The sequence below is a fragment of the Hemitrygon akajei genome, chromosome 4 (genome assembly GCF_048418815.1).
Source record: "Hemitrygon akajei chromosome 4, sHemAka1.3, whole genome shotgun sequence".
Lineage (NCBI taxonomy): Eukaryota > Metazoa > Chordata > Chondrichthyes > Myliobatiformes > Dasyatidae > Hemitrygon > Hemitrygon akajei.
Genome location: NC_133127.1, coordinates 192,553,653 through 192,581,252, shown reverse-complemented (window position 1 = coordinate 192,581,252; position 27,600 = coordinate 192,553,653). Strand labels below are relative to the sequence as shown.

The 27,600-nt window shown below is 40.8% G+C and overlaps 1 protein-coding gene across 1 annotated transcript in view; it reads left to right on the top strand.

Moving 5' to 3' along the window:
- The window catches only part of emsy (EMSY transcriptional repressor, BRCA2 interacting), a 104,028-nt gene that overhangs the window by 30,391 nt on the left and 46,037 nt on the right, over nucleotides 1-27,600 (top strand). The window contains exons 8-12 of the mRNA XM_073044286.1: nucleotides 11,900-12,146; nucleotides 13,361-13,549; nucleotides 23,971-24,114; nucleotides 24,906-25,082; nucleotides 26,407-26,552. Coding sequence (XP_072900387.1) covers nucleotides 11,900-12,146; nucleotides 13,361-13,549; nucleotides 23,971-24,114; nucleotides 24,906-25,082; nucleotides 26,407-26,552 — 903 coding nt within the window. The remainder of the gene's footprint in view (nucleotides 1-11,899; nucleotides 12,147-13,360; nucleotides 13,550-23,970; nucleotides 24,115-24,905; nucleotides 25,083-26,406; nucleotides 26,553-27,600) is intronic.

Here is a 27,600-nt window from a genome sequence, read left to right as displayed (position 1 = left end):
ACGTGAGGCGTCCCTCTTCTTAATGCTGCCTCCCCAACACGCCACCACAAAGAAGAGGGCGCTCTCCACAACTGACCTATAGAACATCTTCAGCATCTCACTACAAACATTGAATGACGCCAACCTTCTAAGGAAGTACAGTCGACTCTGTGCTTTCCTGCACAAGGCATCTGTGTTGGCAGTCCAGTCTAGCTTCTCGTCTAACTGTACTCCCAGATACTTGTAGGTCTTAACCTGCTCCAAACATTCTCCATTAATGATCACTGGCTCCATATGAGGCCTAGATCTCCTAAAGTCCACCACCATCTCCTTGGTCTTGGTCTTTTGGTCTTTTGAGCTTCATAATAAGATATCTGATCCTAATGGTCATTTTATTATTGTTTCGGGGAAGCTTTATAATACACGGGTGGTCTTGGCCAACCTTTACGCTCCTAACTCAGATGATATAGGGTTCTTTGACCGTTTTTTTTCCCCTTCATTCCCAGAACTAAGTTCATACTCTCTTATATTGGGTGGTGACTTTAACTGTTGGCTGGATCCAGTTTTGGACAGATCTTCTTCTATCCCTAGACAATTAAGTAAATCTGCTTTATTTATTCAGTCTTTTCTTTCTAATTATGGAATATCTGATATTTGGCGTTTCTTTCATCCACATGAAAGAGATTACCGTAGATTCCGTACTACAGAGCGCACCTGATTAAAAGCCGCAGGCTCTAATTTTAGAAAGAAAATCAATTTTGTACTTGTACAAGCCGCACCGGATTTTAGGCCGCAGGTGTCCCACGTTGTAATATGAGATATTTACACAGAAAGATATTACACATGAGGATTTTTTAACTTTTAATTAAATCCGTATGGTAACATAAACAAATACATATTGCAAATGCTTTTTTTCGAACCGTGCCTGTAACACGGCTACTTTTAAATATACATACGTATCGGTAACACACAAATTACGTTGCGTATACTTTTTTACTGAACAGTGCACGAACAACATTCCAATATCTCCTAACGACTGGTAAAAAAATATATATACTGCAGCCTACCAGGAAAAGTTATTGATTGCCTTTAACTTAAAAGCAGTGTTCTCGCGCGGGTCTAATGCCGCTCGCCCCCACCTTCCCATTTATCGCAAACCGGTATTTCCCACAAGACGCGGCGAAACCGGATGTGACGTCATAGCATCCCGGGCTGTAGTACAGAAAACAAATATAGTTAAAACACTTCTAACTTTAACTAGAAAATACTAACAAATGAATTACTAAGCGAAAATATTATAAACTAAATAACTGCCATAAAGGCAGCACAATGCTTTTCTTCGAGTGTTTTCCATGTTGATGAGGGTGAGTACAAATGACTGATTTACAATAATTGTGAAAGTGCGCTTGATTTATCGTACAATTTCATTGGACCTCTGTGAACTACTCATCAATTTTATTGGTCTACTGTTACGAGGCAAAATGTTTTTGGCGGCATGAAAAAAAAACATGCATTAGCCGCACCGTAGTAAAAGCCGCAGTGTTCAAAGCTGTTCAAAGCGTGGGAAAAAAGTAGTGGCTTATAATCCGGCATCTACGGTACTCCTTTTTCTCACAAGTTCACCATACATTTACTAGAATCGACTATTTTTTAATTGATAATCAATTGATCCCATCCATCCGCTCTAGTGACTATAAGAGTATATTGATTTCAGATCATGTCCCACTTACATTGTCCATAGTTCTCCCTGGCCTCCTTCAAGTAAATAAACACTGGCGTTTTAATCCAACCTTGTTGTCGGATAATGACTTGGTAAAATTTATGGAGGATCAGATAACTTTCTTTTTAAATACTAATGCACTACCTGAAAATCTAGTCAGGTGGTTTGGGACGCAATGAAAGCATATTTAAGAGGTCAAATAATTTCCTACACAGCAAATTTGAAAAGAAAGACTCACAAAGAACGTTTAGAACTGATCAATCAGATTAAAGCTATAGACCAATTATACGCCCAGGTCAAGGATCCGGAGTTATATAAGAAAAGAATGGAACTTCAAACTAAATTTAATCTTATTTTTACTTATCCGATTGAACGCCAACTTTTGGGCAGTCGAAGTAAGTTCTATATTCACGGGGATAAATCTGGTAAGTCCTTAGTTAACCAACTTAGGCGCTCTAAAGCAAAACAACACATCACTAAAATTCGAATGAGTAATGGGAATATTAGTGTGGACCAGTCTGAAATTAATGATACATTCAGGAATTTTTACTCTCAACTTTACACCTCTGAATCCTTTAATGGTAATACTACTGTTATGCAATTTTTAGATACTTTAAATATTCCTAAACTTTCTTCTGATCTTAAACATAAATTGAATGAGCCATTATCCTTAGAGGAAATATCCTCTGCTATTTCTGCTTTGCAGCCTGTTAAATCTCCTGGTCCTGATGGGTTCTCTACAGAATTTTATAAATCATTTTCCTCATTGCTCTTATCCCAACTTAGTTTAGTTTTTTCTGATTCTATTAAACAAAATAAATTGCCTGCATCATTTGATGAGGCTTGTATCATTCTTTCAGTGAAAAAAGGCAAGGATCCATTAGAATGTGCTTCATACAGGCCGATTTCTCTATTAAATGTAGATGCTAAAATTTTAACTAAAGTTTTGGCCCATAGGCTGGAGACTATTTTACCCTTAATTATCTCTGAGGATCAATCTGGTTTTATTAAAAATAGCCTTCCCTTTTTCAATATTAGACATCTTTTTAATATTCTATATTCATCTTCATCAGGGATATCTCTCTTGATGTAAATTAATGGAAAGTATTCTTAGAGATAGTATTTATAATTATCTGGATAGACAGGATCTGATTAGGAGTAGCCAGCATGGATTTGTGCGTGGAAGGTCATGTTTGACAAACCTTATTGAATTTTTTGAAGTAGTTACGAGGAATGTTGACGAGGGTAAGGCAGTGGATGTAGTCTATATTTCAGCAAGGCCTTTGACAAAGTTCCACATGGAAGGTTAGTTAAGAAGGTTCAGTCGTTAGGTATTAATGCTGGAGTAATAAAATGGATTCAACAGTGGCTAGATGGGAGATGCCAGAGAGTAGTGGTGGATAATTGTTTATCGGGATGGAGGCCGGTGACTAGCGGGGTGCCTCAGGGATCTGTTTTGGGCCCAATGTTGTTTGTAATATACATAAATGATCTGGATGATGGGGTGGTAAATTGGATTAGTAAGTATGCTGATGATACTAAGGTAGGAGGTGTTGTGGATAATGAGGTGGGTTTTCAAAGCTTGCAGGGAGATTTATGCCGTTTAGAAGAATGGGCTGTACGTTGGCAGATGGAGTTTAATGCTGAGAAGTGTGAGGTTCTACATTTTGGCAGGAATAATCCAAATAGAACATACAGGGTAAATGGTAGGGCATTGAGGAATGCAGTGGAACAGAGAGATCTAGGAATAACAGTGCATAGTTCCCTGAAGGTGGAGTCTCATGTAGATAGAGTGGTGAAGAAGGCTTTTGGAACGCTGGCCTTTATAAATCAGAGCATTGAGTACAGAAGTTGGGATGTAATGTTAAAATTGTACAAGGCATTGGTAAGGCCAAATTTGGAATATTGTGTACAGTTCTGGTCACCGAATTATAGGAAAGATATCAATAAATTAGAGAGAGTGCAGAGACAATTTACTAGGATGTTACCTGGGTTTCAGCACTTAAGTTACAGAGAACGGTTGAACAAGTTAGGTCTCTATTCATTGGAGCATAGAAGGTTGAGGGGGTATTTGATCGAGGTATTTAAAATGTTGAGAGGGATAGATAGAGTTGACGTGAATAGGCTGTTTCCATTGAGAGTAGGGGAGATTCAAACGAGAGGACATGATTTGAGAGTTAGGGGGCAAAAGTTTAAGGGAAACACGAGGGGGTATTTCTTTACTCAGAGAGTGATAGCTGTGTGGAATGAGCTTCCTGTAGAAGTAGTAGAGGCCAGTTCAGTTGTGTCATTTAAGGTAAAATTGGATAGGTATATGGACAAGAAAGGAGTGGAGGGTTATGGGCTGAGTGCGGGTAGGTGGGACTAGGTGAGATTAAGAGTTCGGCACGGACTAGGAGGGCCGGAATGGCCTGTTTCCGTGCTGTGATTGTTATATGGTTATATGCCGAAAAGGCATTTGATCGGGTGGAGTGTCACTATTTATTTGCAGTTTTAGAAAAATTTGATTTTGGATATAATTTTATTAAGTGGATTAAGTTACTATATTCCCATCCAATTGCATCAGTTTTGACTAATTCCTAACAATCCCAACCGTTTGATCTTAAACGTGGCACCCGACAGGGATGCCCTTTAAGCCCTCTGTTATTTGATCTGGCTATCGAGCCATTGGCAATTGCGTTTCGCAGTTGTACTGAACTGACTGGGATCTGGAGGGGCGGTTTTGAGCACAAATTCTCTCTATACGCTGATGATTTGTTACTTTTTATATCAAACCCGACCACCTCCTTACCTTTGTTGTTTTCACTTCTCAATAAATTTAGTCAGCTATCCGGATACAAACTTAATCTACATAAGAGTGAACTTTTTCCGATAAATAAGGAAGCACAAGAATTAGAATTTCACAATCTCCCTTTTAAAGTAGTAAACAATTGTTTTACTTGATATTATTGTAACAAGGAACTATAATCGACTGTTCGATGAGAATTTCAATAATCTTTTAAATTTTACAAAACAGAGATTAGCACAGTGGTCACCTCTCTCCATGTCTTTAATTGGGCGAATTAATGTAATTAAAATGTATATTCTCCCTAAATTTTTATACTTATTTCAATCTTTAACTATATTTATTCCCAAAGTTTTTTTGATTCTTTAGATTCTATTATCTCGTCATACCTATGGAAGGGTAAACAGCCCAGACTCAATAAAGCTCATCTCCAAAAGCCTAAAAGAGAAGGTGGCTTGGCGTTGCTTAATTTTCGTTCATATTATTGGTCAGCCAATATTCGTAATATTATCTTTTGGTCCTACTTTTATAATCAGTCTGTCCAACATGGGTGGCAATGGAATTAAATGCTTATAAGAAATCATCCATTCCAGCTTTACTTGGATTTGTTCTTCCATGCCAATTGCCAAAATCTATTATTAATCCTGTAATCAGGCATACTCTGAGAATATGGGCTCAATTTAGAAAATACCATGGTCTTTATAATACCCTCTCTAGTCCTATTCTATACACTCATTTATTTCAACCGTCTATGCAAGATTCCACATTCCAAGACTGGTGTAGGAGAGGTATCAGGCGTTTTGAAGATCTTTTTATAGGCAATCGGTTTGCGTCTTTTGAACAGTTGTCTATAAAGTTTAATTTACCGAATAATCATTTTTTTAGATATCTTCAAATTAGACATTTTATTAGCCCTTTAATACCACATTTTCCTGAACAACCTGATAAAAATGTTGTAGACTTGTTTCTTCAAATGAACCCCTTGGGCAAAGGCGTAATTTCTACTATTCGTGTTAAATTAAGGATTCTCAGACGAGCCCCTTGTGTTAAAATTAAAAACTGCTTGGGAGCATGACTTAGGTTTTTCTTTGTCCGACAAGGTTTGGGATTCAATTCATATATCCGTCAATTCAATCTCTTTATGTGCTCGTTATAGTCTGCAGTTTAAAGTCGTCCACAGGGCTCATATGTCCAAAACCAAATTGGCGAAGTTATTAGTCCCTGGTGTGACAAATGCAAAGGAGGTGAGGCCTCCCTTTTCCATTTGTATTGGGCCTGTCCTACTCTGGAAAAATTTTGGAAAGATGTTTTTTTAACTTTATCTTCTGTTGTGGCGACCCACTTTCTGCGCAGGCGAACCGGCTCACAAATAGCCAGCGCGCGGGAAGAGACTTTGGTAAAGCACCTCTGATGTCATTTCTGCCCGGAGAGGGCGGGCGCTAGGGATTAAATGCCAACGCCGCGAAGTTTGAATAAACTAGTCTTGAAACGACTTACCGACTACGTGTCGTTATTTCAGCGCTCTGTGTAGCACATCGCTACATTGGTGACCCCGACGGTCCAAACGGGATTTGGACCAAAGATGACCGACTCTTCATCTGTTCACGCAGTTTCGCTAAAACTGCCGACTTTCTGGACGCTGCGACCATGCGTGTGGTTTAGCCAAGCAGAAGCCCAGTTCCAGATGCGGCAGATATCCTCTGATTTCACGCGTTACTACCACATGGTGAGCGCCCTTGACCAGGAGATGGCTGCCCGGGTTGCGGATTTCATACAGTCGCCCCTGGAAGAAGGCAAATATGAAGCATTCAAAGCGCTGCTCATTGGGACCTTTGGCCTCTCATGGCGTGAGCGGGGTGCCCGCCTGCTTCACCTGGACGGTTTGGGAGACAGACTGCCGTCAGCATTAATGAACGAGATGCTGGCCCTGGCTGACGGTCACAAGCACTGCCTCATGTTTGAGCAAGCATTCCTAGAGCAGCTGCCCGAGGACATACATCTGCTGCTGGCCGACGTAGATTTCGGCGACCCCCGGAAGGTGGCGGCCCGGGCAGACGTGCTGTGGAAAGCCAAGAGGGAGAGCGTGGCGTCCGTCGGTCAGATTACCAGGCCACGCGCCCAACAGCAAACCAGACCTGGCCCGGCAGGGGGACGCACACAACACAGAGGCAGGAGTGAGGAGGACAGTGAACAGTGTTGTTTCTATCACCAGCGGTGGGGCACAGAAGCCCGCCATTGTCACCCGCCCTGCAAGGGCCAGGGCCAGCAGCCGCTAATGACTATGGCGGATGGCCACCGGGACAGCCTCTTGTACGTCTGGGACAAACAGTCAGGACACCGCTTCTTGGTCGACAACGGTGCGGAAATCAGTGTCTTGCCCCCAATGGGGTACGACACCCACAACAGGAAGCCAGGACCCACCTTGAGGGCTGCAAACGGCAGCACGATACGGACCTACGGCACCCGCACAGTGCAGCTGCAGTTCGGTGCCAGCCGGTTCATGTGGGACTTCACACTGGCCGCGGTGGCCCAACCACTCCTGGGGTCGGACTTCTTGCGAGCTCACAGCCTGCTGGTCGACTTGCAAGGGAAAAGACTGGTACATGCCGAGACTTTCCAGATGTTCTCCCTGGGTGAAGCCAAGTTGCCGGCCCCACACCTGGACTCCATCGCGCTGTCGGACAACAAATTCACCAGAATCCTGGCGGACTTTCCATCGATTCTGGCACCGCGATTCACGGCAGCCATGCCCAGACACGGGGTACAGCACCACATTCCGACCCAGGGACCACCCCTCCACGCCTGTGCACGAAGGCTCCCCCCGGAAAAGCTCCGCCTGGCGAAGGAGGAGTTCAAGAGGATGGAGGAATTGGGGATCGTATGGAGGTCCGACAGCACATGGGCCTCCCCCCGCACATGGTGCCCAAAGCAGCCGGGGGTTATTTATTATTAATAAATAATTCTGAAGTCTATGTATAGCAAATACCCAATGATCACTTGTGGCAAAAGATTTCAGTGGTCCCTCCCAGAAACTTCAAAAGACAGGCTTTTCACTGTGTCTCGGTACATGTGAGAATAATAAACTGATTTGGATTTGCTTACCTTTAGTACTGCAAATAATTGATAAGGTTCGTGCAATGTTGCTTTGTCCTGTGGAACAGATGAGCCAGATAGATGATTAAAATCATAGAGTCATAGAGCACTACAGAGTAGAAACAAGCCCTTTGGCCTATTCAGTCCATGCTAAACTATTATTCTGCCTAGTCCCATTAACCTGCAGCTGGACCATAGCCCTCCATACCCCTTCCATACATGTACCTATATGAACTTCTCATATATCTTGCAATCAAATCTACATCCACTACTTGTTCTACACTCGCACCATCCTCTTAGTGAAGAAGTTCCCTCTTTGGTTCCCCTTAAATATTTCACCCTTCACTACCCTTAATCTATGACTTCTAGTTCTAGTCTCACCCAAGCTCGGTGGAAAAAGCCTGCTTGCATTTGCCCTGTCAATACCCCTCATAAAGTATACCTGCGTCAAATCTACCCTCATTTTCCTGCACTCTAGAGAATAAAGTCCTGATCTATTTGACCTTTCACTATAACGTAAGTCCTCAAGCCACAGCAATATAGTTGTAAATTTCCTCTGTACTCATTTAATCTTACTGATTTAAAATAATGTGTAGCTGGTTCCCTTAGAATCTTCTTCAGCGTGGTTAAATGGTTGTCACGTTGGCGTAGTTGTTAGTGTGACACTATTACAGTTTGAGGCATTGAAGTTCGGAGTTCAATCCCGGATTGCTCTGTAAGGAGTTTGTACGTACTTCCTGTGCAATGCGTGGGTTTTCTCTGGGTGCTCTGGTTTCCTCCCGCAGTCCAAAGATGTTAGGTAATTGATTAGGTAAAGATGTTAGTAGGTTAATTGGTCATTGTAAATTGTCCTGTGATTAGGCTAGGGTTAAATCAGGGGTTGCTGGGCAGCGTGGCTCGAAGGGTCGGAATGGCCTAATTTGTGCTCTATCTCGAAATAAATATTTTAAAGAGAAAAGTGAGAGCAGTGGTAAAAGAATTGTGAACAAAACTCCAAAGGTATTCTCAAATTAAATTGTAGATGCTCCAACTAAAGTTAAGTTAAAGTCTGTCCCAAGCCTTATAGGCTCATCAGGCGGATGCTTATGCCGGTTTCTGTGGCATGAAGCGACTGAGAGTATGAGACCCCCCTCCCCCCCTCCCGGATAGGACGCCAGTCTATTGCGAGGGTTCCAACTAAGGATACGTAATATACAATGGTTAATGGAATTAAAGCAATTGCTAGAAGAACTTCTCAGTTCAGACAGCATCTGTAGAAAAAGAACCAGCATTTCAGGTCTATATCTTTCTTCAGAACTGAAAGTTCTGTTAATCCTGATGTTAACGGGACATGTTAATTTTGGCAGCATAGAAGTTGGAGGGGTTGATGATATTTGGTCCTTCCCTACTTTGTCTGCTACCAAGAATGTTTCCCTCTTTGTGTTCTGATGAAAGATCATGTACTGAAATGTTAAATGTTTTTCCATGGGTGTGATCTAACCTGATAATATTTTCCCAGCAGTTTTTTGTTTTCATCTCTGATTTCCAGCATCTGTCTACTAGTCCAGCAGCTTACCTGAAAATCAAAATGAGGGTGGCATGGTAGCATAGTATTTCGCATGATGCTGTTATAGCTTGGGGAGGCAGAGTTTGAAGTTCATATCTGGGGTGCTCTGTAAGAAAGTTTGTATGTTCTTCCCATATATATGCGCATGGGTTTCCTCTGGGTGCTCTGGTTTCCTTCTATAGTCCAAAGACATACAGTTAGTAGGTTAATTGGTCATTGTAAATTGATTAGACTAGGGTTATATCAATTGGTTGCTGGGTGGCGCAGAGCGGTAAGCTGGAAGGGCCTATTCCATGCTGTATCTCTAAATCAATAAAAAACTAAATGAAGGGTTCTAGACCATGCATTTGGAAACACAATGCATGTGGCATTTAAATTCAGTAACCTATGCTGCTGGTGTTTAGTGCAGCAATAAAGGTCCTCCGTCTCTGTATGTATAGAAGGATTCTTCATTGCTGTTTCCGTAACAATTGTTTATTGACCAGTCGGGGTTGTTAGCCCTGATCTGAACACCTGAACCTGGAGAAATGGTGGACTACTCTTAGTCTGGCTTCTACCCTTTAACCTGTTTGGTATGGGTGACCCAACCAAGAGCCAAAGCACAAGGCCCTGACTCCAGCCAACAGAGCTCTCTGGGTCATTGAGGCACACAAACCTCCAAACACTACGACAAGGTTGTGGTCCTCTTGGAGGTAAGTTCAATAGATTAAAAATCAAATCTGGAATTTAAGAAAACTAATGACTATGGCATTACTAGGTTGTCTTTTTTGAATAAGAAGCATCAAGTAAAGTTTGGTCCTTCAGGGATGGAAATTTGCTATCCATTCCCTGTCTGAACCATCTTTTGACTTGTGGTTGATCATCACAGAATAATTAGGGAAGTATAATGAATATATCTCTGTTTTGTTGATGAACAGATAGAAGTAGAACACTTTTAATGGCTTTGACATTTATAACATGAATCGTGTTTCATAGTCATATCACAAAAAGCAAGTTCTTCAGCTCAGCAAGTCCAAGTTGACCACTATGTACTCATCTATACCAATTCTATTTCTGAGAGCTTGGTGAAGAGGCTTCTGTGCCTGGCAATTCAGGAACATATTCAAATGTGGCATGAGTGTCAGCTACCGTCACCTATTTCTCTCCTGTAAGCTTCCTTATTTTGGTCCTGTTAATTACTGAATACGCATTTTTGAACTGTTTGTTGGAGAATTTCATAATAAAAATAAAGATTAGCTTTATTTGTCACTAGTTCATGGAAATAGGGGAATGCATCAGTGACGGGCACAGTCCGGGGATGTGGTGGAGTCTGTCCTCAGTCACCACGCTTCCAGCTCTGACATAACATGCCCCCAACTTACTAACTTCTATGGAATATGAGAGGAAACCAGAGCACTCAGAGGAAACTCATGCAATTATGAGAACATACTAACTCCTTATAGACAGCAGTAGAAATTGAATCCTGATCACTGGTGCTTTTATAGCATTCCACTAATTGCAATGCTACTGTGCCATGATTCAGTACTGTTAATATTTTTTAAATGTTTAACCACTTGGAGCTGTTATTAATAAGCTAAATAAAAATCAATAATGATCTTCATTAGAATAGACCTTTATACAAGGCATCACTCTAATATATGCTCAGTATGTGCGGTTGGGAGACTGTAGGTCTGACACGGTGGTAAGCAGCACAGGGGCGCCGCAGGGAACCGTACTCTCTCCGGTCCTGTTCACCCTGTACACATCAGACTTCCAATATAACTCGGAGTCCTGCCATGTGCAGAAGTTCGCTGATGACACGGCCATAGTGGGGTGTGTCAGGAATGGACAGGAGGAGGAGTATAGGAAACTGATACAGGACTTTGTGATATGGTGCAACTCAAACTACCTGCGTCTCAATATCACCAAGACCAAGGAGATGGTGGTGGACTTTAGGAGATCTAGGCCTCATATGGAGCCAGTGATCATTAACGGAGAATGTGTGGAGCAGGTTAAGACCTACAAGTATCTGGGAGTACAGTTAGACGAGAAGATAGACTGGACTGCCAACACAGATGCCTTGTGCAGGAAGGCACAGAGTTGACTGTACTTCCTAAGAAGGTTGGCGTCATTCAATGTCTGTAGTGAGATGCTGAAGATGTTCTATAGGTCAGTTGTGGAGAGCGCCCTCTTCTTTGTGGTGGCGTGTTGGGGAGGAAGCATTAAGAAGAGGGACGCCTCACGTCTTAATAAGCTGGTAAGGAAGGCGGGCTCTGTCGTGGGCAAAGTACTGGAGAGTTTAACATCGGTAGCTGAGCGAAGGGCGCTGAGTAGGCTACGGTCAATTATGGATAACTCTGAACATCCTCTACATAGCACCATCCAGAGACAGAGAAGCAGTTTCAGCGACAGGTTACTATCGATGCAATGCTCCTCAGACAGGATGAAGAGGTCAATACTCCCCAATGCCATTAGGCTTTACAATTCTACCGCCAGGACTTAAGAACTTTTTAAAAGCTATTATTAATGCTTTTTGAGATAGTGATTTAGATGCATATCATATTTTTTTTTACTGAGTTAAGTATTGTATGTAATTAGTTTTGCTACAACAAGTGTATGGGACATTGGAAAAAAGTTGAATTTCCCCATGGGGATGAATAAAGTATCTATCTATCTATCTTTATCAGAGGTTGTATTTCTAAAATGTACTTAATTTTATTTAGAATCACCTAAGGCTTTGAAAGGTGGGATAATGACTCAGTGATTTATATTTTCTTTGTATTTGTTTAAAAAACAGGTGATAATTGTAACTACATCGCCGAGTTCAACGTTTGTACCCAATATTTTGTCCAAGTCTCACAATTATGCAGCTGTCACCAAACTTGTGCCAACGTCTGTCATTACTACCACCACACAACGACAGCCAATGGTCATCACTGCCACGCAGCCACCCTTTACTGTCAGCAGCACTGCTTCATCCTCTGCCACTGCTATGTCTATGATTTCATCAACATCTTCTGTTGTAATGTCGACTATAGCTCAAGGTAATAGAAATATTGCATTAGCTTTAAGCAGTCATGTTATATATCATTTAAAAAAATATCCTCCAAGTTTTCATTTTGAGTCATTTCACATACACAAATAAAAGTGAGCAGTACCTCATTACTTGCACTAATAATTGAATTTAATTTTTATATATATTTCTTATTTTAAGTCTTTTTTTTTTACGTATTTCACTGTATTTCTGCCACAAAACAACAAATTTTATGATGTGTCAGTGATATTAAACCTGATTCTGATTCTATTAGTACGGGGATGACACCACAAACAGCAAAAATGAAGTTTGAACCTATAACAATACAGCACAGGAAAGTTGTTTATTGAGCAGATGCATAGTTTATTGATTGAGCTGCTTGGCTTTGTGTCCAGTTCTGGATGTTTGTTTCTGGGCATTCGTTATGGCAAACATTTCAACCTGTGCTTTTTATTAGCTTTCCCCATTAGCGTTATTATGGTGGGAAATGAAACGTAGGTATTCACTGACCTGTCCATATGATGGGTGCTGAAGTAATATTGCATTTAGTGAAGCGAGCTACAATGCTCTGTGCACTGTGCTTTTTGATGTAAGGTATTAAAATGTGGTATCGTTTATAACTCCTGAATGTCCAAAGCACTTTACTTTTAATCAGTGATGAGAGCCTGAAATATGGGAAAACAGGATGGTTCTATTGGGAGAAACAAACTTCCTGTATTTATGGGTTGTTACCTGATTGATACATGTCGTCTAGGACATTTGAGCTAAAACCGCTCAGCATTTTTTAACCAGTGCTGTGGGTTGTTGTTTTGTCCACCTAGCTCTTGTGATAATACTTAATTGGAAAGTTGCACTTGCAACAGTGTGTCTTTGACTATTTCATTTTTTTTGGTATAAGTGTTTGTTATAGTGTTATTTTTAAATAATCATTATATGAGCTACAGGGCTGCTTTAATTAAACAACTTCAAAATTATGGACTTAGTAACAAAATTATGAACAATATCCACAACTCGTGTTCTCAGTATCTCCCATTCATTATTTATTTATTGTGTTTGCACAGTTTGTCTTTTATACATTACCGTCTTTGTGTGTAATTGTTCATTGAATCTATTTTATTTTTTTGTACAACTGTGAATGCCTACAAGAAACTGAATGTCAGTGTATATGTATGTTCTTTGGTAGTAAATTTAGTTTGAACTACTGTTCCTTTTCTTCTTTGACAGCTGCATCTGGCACTGCAGTAAAAGTCACTGCAGCTAGGCTTCAGTCTCCTAAAACACCAACCCAGATCTTGACCCAGTTTCCCAAACAGCAGCAGCCACAACAGGTTTCCCAGTCCTCACAACAGCAATCCCAGCAGTCGCAGACCTCGCCTGGTGTCAAACCCACCATTCAAATCAAGCAAGAGTCAGGTAAGTTGAAAATGTGGTAAAGATTTCATCTAAGCTTGATGTATCTGATTAGTAACCATAATATGGATGCTTTTTTTTGGTCCGTTTTATAAAATCAACTAATAAATCCCTGATAATATGGCACTGTCTACCTTTTGGTGTAGGATTTGTGGATTGTTGGGATTTTTGATGTTATTCCTATTGAAAATCACAACACACCGTTGTTTTTAATTTTAGCTATTTGACAGTGTTAAATTAGTTTTTTTTTCAGGTAGGTGGGATTGTAAATGCTGGAAGTAGGGTCTCAGTGAGTTTTTAAAGAGCAATGAAAACTTCATCCTGTGAGCCAGAAGTGACATCAGCTGAGTTTTTAAACAGTCAGATCGTGGATTAGCAGAGTTATCACATTATTCACATTTCATTGGAGAATGGGTTTTTCTTCAATCATGTCACTTCTTTATTTAAAAAAAATAGTGTGAATGCCTGATATGAACTTTTTGGAAGAATTTGGCGTTTAATTGTACTCTGAAGACTGAAGTTTTCAATAAGTTGATCACGCTGAGATTGAATCTAGGTGTTCTTCAACACCCCCATTAGAATGAGCAATCTCAGAATAATGATGCTTTTGAAAAGTTTAGTTTTAGTAATGAAGAGCCAAATTTTTAAGTGTCTTGCCCCTTCAGAGACTTTGTTAAGTATTTCCACTCAGTGCAAAAATTATCCCATAATTGCAAAATGGAAAACTGAAGGAAGCTAAGTGAACTGAAGAAAGATATTAAAGGTTTTTAATGGAGACTCAAGAAACAGCAGATACTAGAAATCTCCAATATAACTCAGAGTCCTGCCATGTGCAGAAGTTCGCTGATGACACGGCCATAGTGGGGTGTGTCAGGAATGGACAGGAGGAGGAGTATAGGAAACTGATACAGGACTTTGTGATATGGTGCAACTCAAACTACCTGCGTCTCAATATCACCAAGACCAAGGAGATGGTGGTGGACTTTAGGAGATCTAGGCCTCATATGGAGCCAGTGATCATTAATGGAGAATGTGTGGAGCAGGTTAAGACCTACAAGTATCTGGGAGTACAGTTAGACGAGAAGCTTGACTGGACTGCCAACACAGATGCCTTGTGCAGGAAGGCACAGAGTCGAATGTACTTCCTAAGAAGGTTGGCGTCACAAGTATCTGGGAGTACAGTTAGACGAGAAGCTTGACTGGACTGCCAACACAGATGCCTTGTGCAGGAAGGCACAGAGTCGAATGTACTTCCTAAGAAGGTTGGCGTCATTCAATGTCTGTAGTGAGATGCTGAAGATGTTCTATAGGTCAGTTGTGGAGAGCGCCCTCTTCTTTGTGGTGGCGTGTTGGGGAGGAAGCATTAAGAAGAGGGACGCCTCACGTCTTAATAAGCTGGTAAGGAAGGCGGGCTCTGTCGTGGGCAAAGAACTGGAGAGTTTAACATCGGTAGCTGAGCGAAGGGCGCTGAGTAGGCTACGGTCAATTATGGATAACTTTGAACATCCTCTACATAGCACCATCCAGAGACAGAGAAGCAGTTTCAGTGACAGGTTACTATTGATGCAATGCTCCTCAGACAGGATGAAGAGGTCAATACTCCCCAATGCCATTAGGCTTTACAATTCTACCGCCAGGACTTAAGAACTTTTTAAAAGCTATTATTAATGCTTTTTGAGATGGTGATTTAGATGCATATCATATTTTTTTACTGAGTTAAGTATTGTATGTAATTAGTTTTGCTACAACAAGTGTATGGGACATTGGAAAAAAAGTTGAATTTCCCCATGGGGATGAATAAAGTATCTATCTATCTATCTATCTATCTGTCTATCTATCTATCTACACTAAGGAGTTGGAGGAACTCAGTGGGTTGGGCAGCATCTATGGTAGTGGTTGCCAACCCGTCGATCGCGTTCGACTGGTTGATCTTTGAGACTTTCCCAGTAGATCCCGAAATAAAAAAGAAAAATAAATACATAAATACTGTTGAAGAGATTGTTTCTGGGTTGCGGGGTTTTAGTTCCGTTCTTTCTGCCCAGTGTGCATGCATATAGCTCCCCCCGCCACGCACTACAGTGTACTTCAGTGGTCCCCAACCACCGGGCCGCGAGGAAACGATATGAGTCAGCTGCACCTTTCCTCATTCCCTGTCAGCCCACTGTTGCAATGATACCCTTGCGCCAGGGATCACTGGTTGGCTTTGGGTAACCAGCCGCCTTGCGCGGCCGGCGGGAAGTGCCGTTAGTACTGGCCTGGAGCACGGACAGATGGGTGCCGCCTCTAAATCTGTTTAGCACACTGAATGTTCGTGGAGAACCTGGTGCTAAAATATTCACAGACGACCTAATTCGGGTTCAGGGTTTCGTAAGTAGCAGAGCAGCTACCTCGCTGCGATCTACTGAAAGTCATCCCTCGAGCCAAACTTTTGTCGGCCAATAGATCCTACAAGGGGGGGTGGGGGGACGTGCCCTGTTGCACTCCTCGCTCAGTCGGTCGGTCACTCTCTCCGATCTGTATTCGCCGCGGCCCCAGTACGGGAACAGCTGCACCTGGCCAAGGCAGCGGGCGGGTGTGAGGCTGTCTAATGAGGCAATGAAGCCCTCAAAACTGCTTCAGCACCTTGAGTCCAAGCACCCTGCACTTAAAAACAAACCTATTGAGTTTTTTTTCCAGTGGAAAAAACAAGAGCAAGTGGGACAGCAGCTAAGTGCTGAGAACCACGAAAACTAAATTGCGGAATAGACTGGACATAAGGAACCTGCTTCGAGTATCGCTGTATTTCGGGTCATGTTTAACACCACCCCCCCACCCCTGTCGGCTGGTCCGCAAGAATATTGCCAATATTAAACCGGTCCGCGGTGCAAAAAAGGTTGGTGACCCCTGGTGTTCATGCATTATTTCTACTTCCAGGTTGCGGGGTTTTACTTCCGGTCTTTTCTGCCCCGGTGCGCATGCGTGTAACTAATCGATTTGGGGTCGATCTTGCCTTTCATTAAGGCCGAGGTAGGGGATCTTGGGCTTAAAAAGGTTGGTGACCACTAATCTATGGTGGCGTGGCCCTGATGGTAAGCAATGATATCTAATCACTAGAAAGAGGAGACATAGGATCAGAAGAGGTAGAATCGTTATGGGTCGAGATAAGAAATGGCAAGGGTAAAAAGACACTAATAGTAGTTATATACAGGCCTCCAAGCAGCAGCTGGGATGTGGACTACAAGTTACAGCTGGAAATAGAAAAAACACGTCAGAAGGATAATATCAAGATAATTATGGTGGATTTTAATATGAAAGTGGATTGGGAAAGTCAGGAAGGTACTGGATCTCAGGAGAAGGAGCTTGTAGAATGCCTATAGGATGGCTTTTTGGAGCACTTTGTCCATAAGCCCACCAGGGGATTGGCTGTTTTGGATTGGGTGCTGTGTAATGAATCTGAGGCGATTAGGGAGCTAGAGGTAATGGAACCCCTTGGAAGTAGTGATCATAATATGATTGAGTTCAGTTTCAAATTTGAAAAGGAGAAGCTGGTGTTTCGATATTTCAGTGGAACAAAGAAAATTACAGTGGTATGAGAGAGGAACTGGCCCAAATTGATTGGAAAAGTAAGCTAGATGGAGGGACGGTAGAGCAGAATTGAATGAAATTCCTACAAGAAATAAGGAAAGTGCAGGAAAAATATATTACAAGAAAAAAGAAGATCATGAATGGAAAAATGGCACAAATGTGGCTAAAATAAAAGCAAAAGAGACAGCGTGCAAGGAAGCAAAAATTAGTGGGAAAACTGAGGACTGGATGACTTAAAAACTTACAGAAGGAAACTAAGAAAGTCATTAGGAAAGAAAAGATGAATTATGAAAGCAAGTTGGCAATTAGCATAAAAAAGGATACTAAGAGTGTTTTTTAATATATGAAGAGTAAAAGAGTGACAGGTAGATATAGGACCGATTGAAAATGATGTTGGAGAAATTATAATGGGTAACAAAGAGATGGCAGAAGAACTAAATGAGTATTTTGCATCAGTCTTCACAGTGGAAGACATTAGCAACATACCTGATAGCCAGAGGTCTCAGGGAATAGAATTAGGTACAGTCAAGATTACTAGAGAGCAATTGCTTGGGAAGCTAAATGGACTAAAGATAGGTAAGCTTCCCGGACCGGATGAGGTGCACCCACGGGTTCTGAAGGAGATTGTGGAGGCATGGGAAATGATCTTCCGGGAATCAATAGACTCTGGCATGGTTCCGGAGGACTGGAAGGTCGCAAATGTAGTTCTGCTGTTTAAGAAAGGAGGGAGGCAGCGAAAAGAAAATTACAGACCTATTAGTCTGACATCGGTAGTTGGAAAGTTATTGGAGTCGATCCTCAAGGACGAGGTTATGAAATACCTCGAGGTGCATGACAAGATAGGCCCAAGCCAACATGGTTTCATGAAGGGAAGAAAGATCCTGCCTCACCAACCTATTGGAATTTTTTGAGGTAACTTCAAATAAGATTGACAAGGGAGAGGCTGTAGATGTTGTGTATTTGGATTTTCAAAAGGCCTTCGATAAGGTGCCACATGAGAGGCTGCTTAATAAGATGAGAGCCCATGGAATTACAGGAAAGATATTGGAATGGGTGGAGCATTGGCTGATAGGCAGAAAGCAAAGGGTGGGAATAAAGGCATCCTATTCTGGTTGATTGCCAGTTACTAGTGGTGTTCTGCAGGGGTCGGTGTTGGGGCTGCTTCTTTTTACACTGTATATCGATGATTTAGATTATGGATTGAATAGTTTTGTGGCTAAATTTGCGGATGATACCAAGATAGGTGGAGGAGCAGGAAGTGTTGAAGAAATGGAAAGGTTACAGAGAGACTTGGTCAGTTTAGCAGAGTGGGCAAAGAAATGGCAGATGAGATACAATGTTGAGAAATCTACAGTTGTACATTTTGGAAGAAGAAATAATCGGGCAGATTATTATTGGGAGAAAATTCAAAAATCGGAAGTGCAAAGGGACTTGGGGGTCCTCGTGCAGGATACCCTAAAGGTTAACCACCAGGTTGGATCGGCAGTAAGGAAAGCGAATGCTATGTTGGCATTCATTTCAAGAGGAATAGTGTATAAGAGTAAGGAGGTATTGATGAGGCTCTAAGGGGCACTGGTGAGACCTCATTTGGAATACTGTGTGCAGTTTTGGGCCTCCTATCTTAGAAAGGATGTGCTGATGTTGGAGAGAGTTCAGAGAAGATTCACGAGGATGATTCCTGGAATGCAGGGGCTAACATATGAGGAATGTTTGTTGGCTCTTGGACTGTATTAGAGTATAGAAGAATGAGAGGGGATTTAATAGAAACATTTCAAATGTTGAAAGGGTTGGACAGAGTAGATGTGGAAAGGCTGTTTCCTTTGGTGGGTGAGTCCAGGACAAGAGGCCACAGTCTTAGAATTAAAGGGTACCCATTTAAAACAGAGATGAGGAGAATTTTATTTAGCTAGAGGGTCGTGGATTTATGGAATTCGTTGCCACATGCAGCTGTGGAGGCCTGATCATTAAGGGTGTTTAAGGAGGAGATTATTAGGTATCTAATTAGTCAGGGTATCAAGGGATATGGGGAAAAAGCCGGAAATTGGAACTAGATGGGAGAATAGTTTAGCTCATGGTGGAGTGGCGGAGCAGACTTGATGGGCCAAATGTCCTACTTCTACTCCTTTGTCTTGTGATCTTGTGAAATGGATAGTGGACCTGAATATTGACTGTCCATTTTCTTCCTGCCTGACCTGAGTTCCTCTAACTCCCACAAACAATAATGTGTTGCTTAAAGGCTTTTAAACTCTGAGAGCCATTTAGGTGCTCTAGTTATGAGTTTCATGGGTCTACATTTACAACTCCACGCCGCTAATAATTTAAATGTATTTTAAGCTCAAGTGTTCTGATTTTGAATGTACTTCCTAATGACCCAACAGTATTAACATCCTGCATACCTTTAGACCTTCAATTTCAGATCATACAAAACTATGACCAAGCTGTATGTAGGTGCTTGGGATTTGAGGCTTGTAAATGGTTTACAGCCTGAGAGCATGGTCTAGGTAGTTAAAGTGCATAGTCCTTTTTGATACCTGCTCATGTAGACCAAGAGTTGTTGGTCACTGTTTTGTCATCTTAGAGCAGCAGAATGGCTCTACTGCCCTCTCTGCGTATATGTACACAGCTATGCAACGAGTTAAACAATTTCTCAAAAATCATCTGAGAGAGAAACATTTCTTCAGCCTTTTTAATGAGATCTCTTGTGAAACTGTAGATCAAGTAAAATATGTATTGAATTCATTATAGAACTAATACTAATATATACTAATATACAAACCCCATTTCCAGAAAAGTTGGGATATTTTCCAAAATGCAATAAAAACAAAAATCTGTGATACGTTAATTCACGTGAACCTTTATTTAACTGACAAAAGTACAAAGAAAAGATTTTCAATAGTTTTACTGACCAACTTAATTGTATTTTATAAATATACACAAATGTAGAATTTGATGGCTGCGACACACTCAACAAAAGTTGGGACAGAGGCATGTTTACCATTGTGTTACATCACCTTTCCTTTTAATAACACTTTTTAATCGTTTTGGAACTGAGGATACTAATTGTAGTAGATTTGCAATTGGAAATTTTGTCTATTCTTGCTTGATATAAGACTTCAGCTGCTCAACAGTCCGTGGTCTCCGTTGTCTGATTCTCCTCTTCATGATGCGCCATACATTTTCAACAGGAGATAGATCTGGACTGGCAGCAGGCCAGTCAAGCACACGCACTCTGTGTCTACAAAGCCACGCTGTTGTAGCCCGTGCAGAATGTGGCCTGGCATTGTCCTACTGAAATAAGCATGGACGTCCCGGGAAGAGACGTCGCCTTGACGGCAACATATATCTCTCTAAAATCCTAATATATGCCTCAGAGTCAATGGTACCTTCACATACATGCAAGTCACCCATGCCGTGGGCACTGATGCACCCCCATACCATCACAGATGCTGGCTTTTGCACCTTTCGCTGATAACAATCAGGATGGTCGTTTTCATCTTTGGCACGGAGAACTCGACACCTGTTTTTTCCAAAAACTAGCTGAAATGTGGACTCATCTGACCACAGCACGTGGTTCCACAGTCTTTTGGTCATCTGAGATGAGCTTGGGCCCAGAGAACTCGCCAGCGTTTCTGCATAGAGTTGATGTATGGCTTCCTCCTTGCGTAATACAGTTTCAAGTTGCATTTCTGGATGCAGCGTCGGACTGTGTTAAGTGACAATGGTTTTCCGAAGTACTCCTGAGCCCAGGTGGCTATAATTGTCACAGTAGCATGACGGTTTCTTAGGCAGTGCCGCCTGAGGGCTCGAAGATCACGCGCATTCAACAGTGGTTTCCGACCTTGCCCTTTACCCACTGAGATGTGTCTGAATTCTCTGAATCTTTTCATAATATTATGTACTGTAGATGTTGAAAGACGTAAATTCTCTGCAATCTTGCGTTGAGAAATGTTCCTTTTGAACTGACTAACAATTCTCTCACGAATTTTGGCACAAAGGGGTGAGCCGTGACCCATCCTTGCTTGCAAAGACTGAGCCTTTGATGGACGCTACTTTTATACCCAGTCATGATACCTCACCTGCTACCAATTAACCTGCTTAATGTGGAGTCTTCCAAACTGGTGTTACTTGAATATTCTGTTCACTTTTCAATCTTATTTTAACTCTGTCCCAACTTTTGTTGAGTGTGTTGCAGCCATCAAATTCTAAATTTGTGTATATTATAAAATACAATTAAGTTGGTCAGTAAAACTATTGAAAATCTTTTCTTTGTACTTTTGTCAGTTAAATAAAGATTCACATGAATTAACATATCACAGATTTTTGTTTTTATTGCATTTTGGAAAATATCCTAACTTTTCTGGAAATGGGGTTTGTATATTAGTATATATTAGTAGTATTAGTTCTATAATGAATTCAATACATATTTTACTTGATCTTCTACAGTTTCACAAGAGATCTCATTAAAAAGGCTGAAGAAATGTTTCTCAGATGATTTTCGAAAAATTGTTTAACTCGTTGCAGCTGTGGAGGCCTAATCATTGAGGATGTTTAAGGAGGAGATTGATAGGTATCTAATTATATAAATATATTATATATATATATATATATATACTAATATTTTATACACACACACACACACACACACACACACACACACACACACACACACACACACACACACACACACACACACACACACACACACACACACACACACACAGTAATACTGTCAATTATTCTCACAGCCGATGTTAACTAAGATAATACACGCACACACTTCAAAACTACGCAGTGTAAACGAGTGTAAACTCGTGGTTCAAGGATAAACTTAAACATAAATACTTCCTTCAAAATATATCCTCCAAATATTTACCAATATTAACAAAGACCTAAGACTCATGGACAATGCTGTTTCACAGGCAAATAAGGAGTAGATGGAGATGTATGTCTTTCCACTGTACGCTTCAAAACAAATCAAACCAACCTGCGCAGGAAATCATATAGAATTCAGTTTATGTACAGGAAGTGATATTCATACAAAATGAACTGCACCTCTAGAGGCCAGAACAATTGTATTATTGTCCTCTGATTAATATGCAAGATAGAATCATCAATAAGTATTTTCTGATTACTGTCCAGATACTCGTTGAAAGTGCATGTGTGTGATCATCAGGTATTCATGATGTTCTCCATAAAGGATGAATATTTGAAATGAAACTACCTTGCATGCCTTTAGAAGGAGAAGAGAAAACCTGGGGTGAGAAGGAATAAAATTGAAAGTAAAACTCCTTTTATTCTTTCTTAATTTATTCAGCATTAAGGGCGTGTTTTTACACTCATGCCATGGCCCTGATCTCAAGATGATGCTTGGAGGGTGTTGCTCTTTCAGGTTCTGGCGCCAACATAGCGTGCCCACAATGTTCAACACAAGCGACAAGAAGAACAACAGAACAAAACAAGACAAGAACAAAACTAGTCCTTTTCCTGTCCTCCCATCCCCTCACATATGGGTCTCCCACCTCATGACAGGCTTCTTCTGAGCCTCCAGTCCTCGGCCCTGGACTCTCTAAACTTAGTGACATTGGGCCTCCAACCTCTGGTCCCTGGTCCAGACTCATCCACTTGCTTCAGTTCTCTTATTTCCCTTGCTGCCACTTGCATAGAGGGCAAGAGAATGGAGGGGAGTCTCTCAACACTTTATATTACAAGGGAATCTTTTTTTTGAATCCCCTATAGAGGGAGATATGGAACAAATCAGCTAGTTCTACAAAACTATCCGGTTCTATCATTCCTGCATGCTCATGTTTCCTCCAGCTGCCCTGGAGTCCATCACATCTTCCATTTATGACATAATTACCAAGTAGAAAATACGGTGTAAAGGGAGGAAAGCACAACAGGTTTTGTGCAGAAGGTTAACTCGTTATTAGCATGACAAGTCCAACAGCAAAGCCGACTCCTTTCACTTGTATCTTCACTGCATAACATTATTTTGCTGACGATGTGAATTTTAATGAAATAGTTTTTGAAGCTTATTTTTGAATCAGTGCCATTAACAGCTTCCTATAAAGTGAGGTTTTACTTCACACTCATTTTTGTCTTGGCTGCGTTTGAGCCAAATAAAGTTGATAAGTTTTAATTGTAGATATACTGAGTCTGGCAGAATTCCAGTACTAAGGTAAAATAGTCCAAACTGCCAGTCAGTGGGAGAAATCTGGATTTGCAAATCATCCCTTTTTAATGTAAATGTTTCTTATAAGTGAAAAGGAATTTGTCTTATGAATTTCCACATCCTGTTATTCCATTTGACTACAATGCATCGTGGTTAGAGCGACGCTGTTACTGCTTAGGAGCCTTGGAGTTCAGAGTTCAGTTCTAGCGTCATCTGTAAATAATTTGTACATCCTCCCCATGAGCAAGTGGGTTTCCTCTGGGTGCTCTGGTTTCTGCCCACATAGTCCAAAGATGTACCGATTAGTAGGTTAATTTGTCATTGTAAATTGTCCTGTGATTAGGCTGGGGTTAAAATGATGGGTTGCTGTGCAGTGTGGCTCATGGGCCAGAAGGGCCTGTACTGTGTGGTCTCTCTAAATAATTAAATAAAACTATAATGGATTTGGGAAATAGCAATCCTATTTCTTCCTTTTGTGGCAGATCTTTTGTCAGGTGAAGTCGTTACTGTCTTATGTAGAGAAATCATTTTCAAGATAGTTTGGTTGTATCTGTACTCCATACTTTGTGGTAATACAACACTAACTGTTGCTGTTAACATTGCTGTTAAATCTTTTGAATAGTGAAGGATATTGTGTTATGCTTCTAAACCACTGACACACAACCTGAGTTGTTGCTTGTGCTTTTGGCAGGTGTGAAGATAATAACGCAGCAGATGCAGCCCAGTAAAATCCTGCCTAAACCGGTCACAATGTCTAGTACGAGCACTTCACCTATCATGGTTGTTAGCAGCAATGGTGCTATCATGACAACCAAACTGGTTACTACACCAACAGGTAATTGTTACAGAAGGTCTAAAACAGCATTAAACAGACTGTCCAAATCCTGATTCTGATCTTTTGATTTGAAAATGATTGACGTTGGGTTTGTCCTTTAAATTTTATTGGAGCTTGTGGTAATGCTTAAACTCTATAAAACTCCAGTTAGACCACACTTGGAGTATTGTGTTCAGTTCTGGTCACCTCATTATAGGAAGGATGTGGAAGCTTTAGAGTGGGTGCAGAGGTGATTTATCTGCATGCTGCTTGGATTGGAGAGCATGTCTTATGAGGAACAGTTCAGCGAGCTCAGACTTCTCTTTGAAGTGAAGGAGGATGAGAGGTAATGCAGTAGAGGTCTAAAAAACATAGATCCAGTGGCTAGCCAGTGCCTTTGCCTTGGGCAGAAATGGTTAATACATGATGGTATGATGCATAGATGAGTCTAGAGCCAGTCTTTTTCCTAGGGTGAAAATGGCTAACATGAGGGGCATAATTATAAGGTGATTGGAGGAAATTATAGCGGGATGCCAAAAATAGTTTTATGCATAGTGATAGCATAAAACTACCACTGTATGCTGTCAGGGCTAGTGGTCGAGGCAGATACAGTAGGGGCATTTAAGAAACTCTTAGAAAGACACATTGATGATAGGAGAATGGAGGACTATGTGGGAGAGAAGGGTTAGATTGATCTTTGAGTAGGTTAAAAGGTTGGCATACTATTGTGGGCCCAAAGGCCCTGTACTCTGTTGTAATGTTCTACGTTCTTCATGTGATTATATATATTTATGTGTCCTCTTATATAACAGGTACCCAAACTACTTATACACGACCTACATTGAATCCCACCATCAGTGCCCGTATGGCTGCATCTCCAGGATCTGCCACCTACATGAAAACTACAAGTGGGAGCATCATCACTGTAGTACCAAAATCACTCGCTACATCTCTTGGAGGAAAGATTATCAGCAGCAGCATTGTGTCTGGTTAGTTTTCACCTGTACAGCTATTAACTAGGAAAATTTCTGAAGATTCGACTATGACCCAGCAGGGCAGAGAAATTTGGTTGGGGTCTGGAATTCTAATAGTAAGAAATCTTTCTTGCACTAGAATCTATTTTGAAGTTATTGTCTTAGCAGAGAAGATGTCCCATTGTCAAATATACAACGTAGCACTACCATAGTTAAATATTTCACTATCTCCTCCATCTTGCAAGGATTTGGCTGTAACAATATTTAAATGTTAATTAATGATCATTTCTCTCTCTTGCCCCTCCTCTGCTTCTGTACGTATTGAGGACGGCGCTAATAGATTGCAGAAGGACTTCTTCATTGCTGATCATGTAACTGCAGCACCTAGCCTTTTCCAAGACACAGCTCCACAGTGCTAAGCACTGTATTTAAAATTAAGGAGCTGTTTCTGCTGGACCCTAGCCTCATACTTCAATCAATTGGTGGAAGTGTAGGCTAGTTTTTTTAAAAAAAAGCAAATATACTTTGGGTTGCCCTAGATACACTTACAGATCCTCGGCCAAACTTGTCCTTTGTAATGCTGTTGGAAGTTTTGTTGTGCAATCAAGCTGGCATCTAATTTTTATTTGTATGGGTCTTAATCCTCTGGTTTCTGCACATCATATCTCCATAGTAAGTTGTTAACATCTGACGGAAAGAATGGGTGGAGAGTTGCTGACATGTCTTGAGTGAAAATTGCCTTCCCTAGTACCAGTACCTTGTAACTCTTGTAAGAGCTTAACTCGGTTCAAATGTGGAATCCCGCTGTACTGTAGAAGTATCAGTAAGAGAGCTATAATCAGTTTACGTGTCTCGGTGTGTGTGTGTGTGTGTGTGTGTGCGTTGGTGGATTAACACAGGGTTTCATCCCCAAACATCACCAATTTCTTCTAGCACATCCCCCCCCCAAAAAAATGCTGCTTGATCTACTGAGGTCTTCCTGCACGTTTGTTTTTTTGCAAGTGATTAGTTGACTTTGATCTACCATTTACATAGTAACTCCAACAAAATATCCACGTATCTAAAATATTCCCAGAAAAAATAATTGGAACTCTGTTTACATTGATAATTGTATTTTCAAAATGAAATTACTCCTATTTTGTTGTACTTCTCATGTCTTAAGGTGTAAGTGTGATAATGTTTGATTTATGTGCCTTTGTAGTTTGCATTATAATTTTTTTGTTTTTGAACTGTTTAATTTCCTGCCTCCTTCGGAGAATGTGATAAATATTCAACTGAATATGTTCTTTTGCTAGACTAATTACTTCAATAACATTCCTTATTAATGTGTTGCCATTAGGAACAACAACAAAAATAACAACCATCCCAATGACTTCTATGACATCAAAGCCAAATGTTATTGTTGTGCAGAAGACTGCAGGGAAGGGAACAACGATCCAGGGTATTCCAGGAAAAAATGTAGTCACAACGTTGTTAAATGCAGGAGTAAGTACATACTGAACTCTCAGACGTTTAGTATCATGCTGCTTCTCCATAATAATCTCACGCTCCACTCTGGGGAAGGTCACAGAAAACTTTTAAAGTTCCACAAAATTAGGAAATGAGCAGCTGGTGCAATGCAAGTGTGTTTATTTTGTTAAGGAAGATAATGGCTGGGTTTGTGCATTGACAATTCATCAGCATTAGTGTTTGTTCTTTTGTTATTTGCAGTTTATGGGCGAATAAAGGGAAGATAAACTTAGCCATCCTGGCTATTGATGCTCATCTCCTGTGGCAGGTTTGATTAGTAGATGGTTTGTGTCAAAAAGGCTGAGTACAGGAGAAAATGATTTAGTGTTCATGGTATGTTGGAAACTGTACTTATTGTTTATGACCTAGTCAGAGACTGCAGTATATCCTTCTGACTAAGCCATAGTTGAAATGCAAATTTTTCTGGCACTTTGCATGCAGTAAGTATACATACAGGTCTGTTCAAGATCATAATCACTAACATATAAGAACATAAGATACAACAGAATTGGGCTACTCAGACCATCGAGTTTGCTCGCCATCTCATCATGGTTGATTTGTTTTTCCTCTCAACCCCATTCTCCTCCCTTCTCCTCGTATCCTTTGATGCTTTGATTAATCAAGAACCTATTAGCCTCTGCTTTAAATATACCCAATGACTTGGCTCCATAACCTTGTGGTAATGAATGTGATAGATTCATGACCCTCTGGCCAAAGAAATTCTTTGTCATCTCTGTTCTAAATAGACGTTCTTCTATTCTGAATTAATGAAGTTTATTGTTTTGTGGTAATAATACAGTGCATTACATAAAAATTACTATAAATTACAATAATCAGAATTAGGTTTAATATCATCGGCATATGTCAAAAAATTTGTTAACTTAGCTGCAGCAGTACAATACAATATGCGATAATATAGGAAAAAAAGTAAATCAATTTCAGGAAGTATGTTTATGCGTATTAAATAGTTAAATTGAAAATAGTGCAAAAATAGAAATAATAAGAGTGAGGTAGTGTTTAAGGG